Source organism: Myotis davidii, unplaced genomic scaffold (assembly GCF_000327345.1).
Source record: "Myotis davidii unplaced genomic scaffold, ASM32734v1 scaffold989, whole genome shotgun sequence".
Lineage (NCBI taxonomy): Eukaryota > Metazoa > Chordata > Mammalia > Chiroptera > Vespertilionidae > Myotis > Myotis davidii.
Genome location: NW_006299599.1, coordinates 101,661 through 107,258, shown reverse-complemented (window position 1 = coordinate 107,258; position 5,598 = coordinate 101,661). Strand labels below are relative to the sequence as shown.

General features: G+C 52.2%; 1 protein-coding gene across 1 annotated transcript in view; it reads left to right on the top strand.

The window, feature by feature from the left end:
* Nucleotides 1–5,598, top strand: part of LARP7 (La ribonucleoprotein domain family member 7) — an 18,313-nt gene that overhangs the window by 2,010 nt on the left and 10,705 nt on the right. Inside the window, exons 2-7 of the mRNA XM_015571517.1 lie at nucleotides 3,748–3,951; nucleotides 4,667–4,767; nucleotides 4,847–4,930; nucleotides 5,014–5,178; nucleotides 5,270–5,363; nucleotides 5,439–5,590. Coding sequence (XP_015427003.1) covers nucleotides 3,750–3,951; nucleotides 4,667–4,767; nucleotides 4,847–4,930; nucleotides 5,014–5,178; nucleotides 5,270–5,363; nucleotides 5,439–5,590 — 798 coding nt within the window. The 5' untranslated portion in view covers nucleotides 3,748–3,749. The remainder of the gene's footprint in view (nucleotides 1–3,747; nucleotides 3,952–4,666; nucleotides 4,768–4,846; nucleotides 4,931–5,013; nucleotides 5,179–5,269; nucleotides 5,364–5,438; nucleotides 5,591–5,598) is intronic.

Genomic DNA, 5,598 nt, shown 5'->3' with positions numbered 1-5,598 from the left:
ATCGAGTCCGCAACCCATCCCGTGGCATGTGGCCTGCCTGGAATTGGACCGACGCCCTCAGCACTGAGCCAAACCCGCTAGGGCGTCTGTACACTATTTCGATTAATCTTCGTAAAACCCTATTACATGGGTACGGGTTTTACCCACATCTCATAGAGCTCAGAGAGAGAAGAGGTAACGTGCTTAGAACCCACACAGCTAGTAAATGGTTTGGCTGATTAACTCGTGGACTGTGGGGTCCTTAACTAGAAGCACAGGCCTGAGTAGCAGAGATAATGCCTTGGAACGGACGGATGTGACAGCGCACCCACCTCTATCCCAGGATGAGGGGAGTGGGCTCGGGATCAAGCAGGTCCGACTGTGACTGCTGGTCTTTCCCAGCCGTTGTGTAGGGACCATAAATTGTGCCTGGTTGTTGCCTTCTGTTTAGTCCATGGCTTCCTCTAAAGCCGTGGTTCTCAACCTTCCTCATGCCACGGCCCTTTAATGCAGCTCCTCATGTTGTGGTGACCCCCCAATTTCATTGTTACAAATTGAACATAATTAAAGCATAGTGATTAATCACAAAACAATACGTAATTATAGATGTGTTTTCCGATGGTGTTAGGCGACCCCTGTGAAAGGGTCGTTGGACCCCCAAAGGGGTCGCGACCCACAGGCTGAGAACCACTGCTCTAAAGGGACGGCCTATTTGTTTATCTACAGAGCACACGTGCAGGCATGTTATATCCCCGGGCAAGAGTCTCCGACCTGATTCAAGCCCGGAAATGAATCCTTAGGAGGAGGAAGGCAGGAGATTCTCTGGGCTGAGCTGCGAGGATGGGGGACCGTCTGGTTCCTGGGAGGTTGTGACTTTCTGTCGCTACTTCCTCGGGTGGCGGCCCTGACACCAGAGACTTGGAGAGCTGGCTCAGGGGGGACGCTAGCCCTGGGTCCTGCCGTGGGATAAGCAGGGGCTTCATTCGGATTTTATTTACAGTCCTACCCCCCCCCCCCAAAGGGTTTGTAATGCTTACACCTGACAGCTTGTAAAATCCTTTAAAAATACGTTATTTAATTATTCAGCAGACGCATAGGTTGTGGCCAAGCTCAAGTCCCTGCCCTGACAGTGTTTACAGTCTGGGAGAGACAACTGTAATTCCAGGCGGAGATCAGAGGAGACAGGATGGACGGCGGTGACGGGTTGTGCTGGGGTTGAGGTTAGCAGGGAGGGGAGAGGTTAGATTTGGTCGAAGAGAAAGCCTCTGAGCTGGTGACCTTTGCAGGGACCTGAGTGAACCGGGAAGTGATCCCTGTGCTGTGCAGGCCTTGAGGTGGGCGTGGCCCTCGAGGGAAGCCCCTGTCCTGGTGGCCGCGAGTTACACCAGGTGTCAGAGATGGAGTTAGGGCGACACCCCCGGGCAGGCCCCTGCAAGGGCTTTGGGTTCGTTCTGAGTGTGATCACCGTCGAGGACTTGGTGCGGGAGGTGGCCCTGCTCTGCTTCCCGGGCCTCGGTGCTTTTCTGGCTGCTGCTGGTGGGTCGGTGCTAATGGGGAGGCGGGAGCAGGCCTCGGTGGGCGCCCTGGGTCGTCCAGGCAGGGCACACACCGGCTGGGCCCTGAGGAGCTGTCTGGTGTGAGGAAAGGATTAGGTGACTCAGGGGCTCTGCCCGCCTGCAGTTCCTACTTGGGTCTGAGATGGGAAAACTAGACAAAACCCAAGTTTGCTAAAACTTGAGTTTAGTTTTCCCATTTTAAACTTGAGATGCAGTTCGGATGAACAGGCAGAGATCGCACCGTTGAATGTTAGAGCGGGGAGCTCGGGAGAAGTCAGGGCTGGAGAATTTAGATGGTAAACTGTCGGCATCGAGTCGGGCAGCTGAGAGCTGGGACCCCCCCTCCCCCCAGAAGGATCCCTGTGGGTCAGAGGGAGCCCAGCTGAACCCAGGGGGCGGGTGGGAGGGTCCAGGAAGGGAGACTGAAGGGGAAGCCCCCTGGGAGCTGCTGCGGAAAGTGGCCTCGAGGGGGTTCACCGCAAGCTGCTGAGGGTCAGACCAGCAGTTCTCAACCTCCTGGCCCTTTAAATACAGCTCCTCCTGTTGTGACCCAACCATAAAATTATTCTCGTTGCTACTTCATCACTGTCATGTTGCTACTGTGATGAATCGTCATGTAAATATCTGATATGCTGGATGGTCTTAGGCGACCCCTGTGAAAGGGTCGTTCGACCGCCAAAGGGGTCGCGACCCACAGGTTGAGAACCGCTGGGTCAGACGGTGCAGCTGATGTGTGTTCAGTGTCACCTGCAGGGGACCAGGTGAGGACGCGGCTGCAGCACCAGGACACCTGTGGTTTCTGATGACTGGTTCTGACCTGGAGCTGCATTTTGTGTGATGCTGGCATCGTGTAAATTAATGCTTCCTCACGTGTCTGCGTTACAGTCCGCACCTGGCGGACCGAGGAAGCCGGTTCTAAGTGCCGAGTTCTCTCGGGTTGACTTTGGAGGGTGACGGGGGCTCTGGCTGCTCTGTCGCTGCATCTGCTGCCCTCGGGGCCAGGGCCTTGCTGAGACAGACGCAGACGGGCTTCCGTCTCCTGCCCTGTTTGCTGAGCTCCGCGGGGCAGAGGCCGCAGGTGGAGAGGGGCAGCGTTTCCTCTCGGAGGCCTGCCCGCCCGCACGCCCCAGCCCAGCCTGTGGCTTCCACGGATAAAGGCCCGAGTGGAGGCTCCTCTGGTGCGTGGAAGCGTTAGCCCCTTCACCCTCCCATCTGTCATGTCATCTGGTCACGTGGGCCCACGGCCTGCCTGCCAGCCAAGAGGGGCTGGAGAGACATGTCCTAACTCTCCTGTTTCCAAGGAAACCGTCTTCAGTGAGACTGGTTACCCTCAGGTGGCCGGCATCATCCGACCCAGTGGTCAGCCTGGGCACGTGCGTGTGCATGGACCTCTAGTGATGGCATTAAGATGACAACATTCTTTCCACGAGCGTTTGAGTGACTCCTGTGTGCCAGGGACGGGGTGGATGCATCAGTAACTAATACAAGAAGCACGATTTCCTCCAGCCCACACTCTGGGGAGGGTACAGAACAAACAAGTGAGCTGGATGCGATGGGCCGTCAGGGTGCGGAGACAGGAACTGTCCAGAAACGTGCAGTTTTACATATAGTTGGGGAAGGAGACCTCCCTGGAGAGGCGTTTGAACAAGACCTGACTCAGCAAGTGAGGGAGCAGCCAGGCACCTGGGGGTTTCAGAGCAAGAGCAGCCCAGCACTGAGGCCGGAGCCCAGGGGCAAAGGAGGCACCTGGAGAAGTTGGAGGGAGGGGGCTGGGAACTGGGGCCCAGGAAGCGAGTCCTGGGATGGACGGTCACCCGAGAAGGCCATTGTGCAGCTTACCCGTGAAGCTCTGCTTAGTGAGTAGAAGGAAACACTTTAAATTCAAAGTCCGGAGCCACCGTTTCACTGCGGTTGTATTTAAAAATGTAAATCAAGTTTTGAGGTCTGTTGAGATGAAACGTCTGAGTTCCTCCATCTTACACTTTGACTTACTTAAAGTGGAGCTAAGTGACATTTATATAGTAGAATAGCCTAGGCCTGCAGTTAAAAGGCCTGTTTGACCTATGTCTGAGGCAGGATATGCTAAAGGTTTAAATCTTAAAGGCCAATGGGAAAAGCTAAACATTTTTACATGAACTGCCAGCCAATGACAGTTTACTCAACAGATTGACTCTCTGTTACCAGACTTACGTTTTTACTCTTTAACCCACAGGAATGGAAACAGAACGAGGAAAACAAGAAACAGCGATGGAAGAGGAGAGTGCTGAAAAGAAGAAAGAGGTTGAGAAGAAGAAGCGGTCTCGGGTGAAGCAGGTGCTCGCAGACATCGCCAAGCAAGTGGACTTCTGGTTTGGAGACGCCAACCTCCACAAGGACCGGTTTCTCCGCGAGCAGATCGAGAAGTCCAGAGACGGCTGTGAGTTTGCTTCAGCGCAAACGGAACCAGTTCCCAGCTGCACTGGCTGGGGTGTACCCGCTGGTTCACTGATGAAATAGCGTGTAATTGTAGGAATTGTGCACTGTTTTCTTAGTTCTTCAGTATTACTGTGCTATGTGTGGTGTGTACACACTGTATTGTATAAACATGTTGTGCACACTAGACTTGAGAAAACTCATGGACACGGATGACAGAATAGTGAGTGGAGATGGGCGGGGGAGGTACAGAGTGTAATGGTGATTGGTATGCATGGTGATGGACAGTGACTTGGGGTTGTGCAGATTTGTGGAATGACGCACCTATAAGAAAATGGACAGGCACTAGAGCAGCGGTTCTCAACCTGTGGGCTTAAGACCATCGGAAAACACATGTATAATTACATACTGTTTTTGTGATTAATCACTGTGCTTTAATTATGTTCACTGTGTAACAATGAAATCGGGGGTCACCACAACATGAGGAACTGCATTAAAGGGTCGTGGCATTAGGAAGGTTGAGAACCACTGCACTAGAGGCATGTCCCAAGAAAGCATTTTAAAACTAATGAAGTTTAAGGTTTTATACTCAGTTTTAAAAGGAGACATTAAGAATTCAAATTGGAAAGGGTTTCAACCATGATGGTAACAGGAACAGATTAAAAGTTTATGTTTGAAAAAAAAAAGTTTATTTTTGTTCACTTTTACATTTTTATTAGATGTTGATATATCGCTTCTGGTGTCTTTTAACAAAATGAAAAAGTTGACCACTGACAAAAAGTTAATAGCCAGAGCACTGAAAAGTTCAGCTGTTGTCGAGGTAAGAACAGTTCATATCACATGAATTACCACACAATTACATCAACACTCAGCCGCTCAGTAACTGTGCTTCTTCGCAGCTGGACTTGGAAGGCACCCGGATCAGGAGGAAGCAGCCGCTGGGCGAGAAGCCTCCGGACGAGGACGAGCGGACCGTGTACGTGGTAAGCCTGTCCCGGGAGACAAGTGAAGCCGTGTCGCCCTGGAGTGAGAGGAGTGAGAGCGTTACTAATGCACTTCATTGTAGGAACTGCTTCCCAAAAATGTCAGTCACAGCTGGATCGAGAGAGTGTTTGGGAAGTGTGGCAACGTCGTGTACGTGAGCATCCCGCACTACAAGTCTACGGGGGACCCGAAGGGGTTTGCCTTTGTGGAATTTGAGACAAAAGAACAGGCAGCAAAAGCGATTGAGGTGGGTCCGGAACCTAGAAAGAAAAAAAATGAGCAAAATAAAGTTAATCACGCATTTTAATTAGAAGAAATTTTTGCTGATTTCATTTCAGTTCCTTAACAACCCACCCGAGGAAGCACCAAGGAAACCTGGGATATTTCCTAAAACAGTGAAAAACAAGCCCATTCCTGCCCTGGGAGTAGCTGGTGAGTATTTAAATGAAAATATCGTAAGTGGACGTAGTTGCAGGGAAGGGAGAACTGACGGGAGCATCGTTACAGAAGAGAAGAAAAAGAAGAAGAAGAAGAAAGTCCGGGTGAAGAAGGAGGACGGCGTCCCGGCCAAAGAGGCGCCCGTGGACACGGGCAAGGAGAGCAGCGCCCGCGAGGTGCAGGGGCCCAGGGCCGCGTCGGACGGCTCCGAAGGGGAGGGCGCCGAACC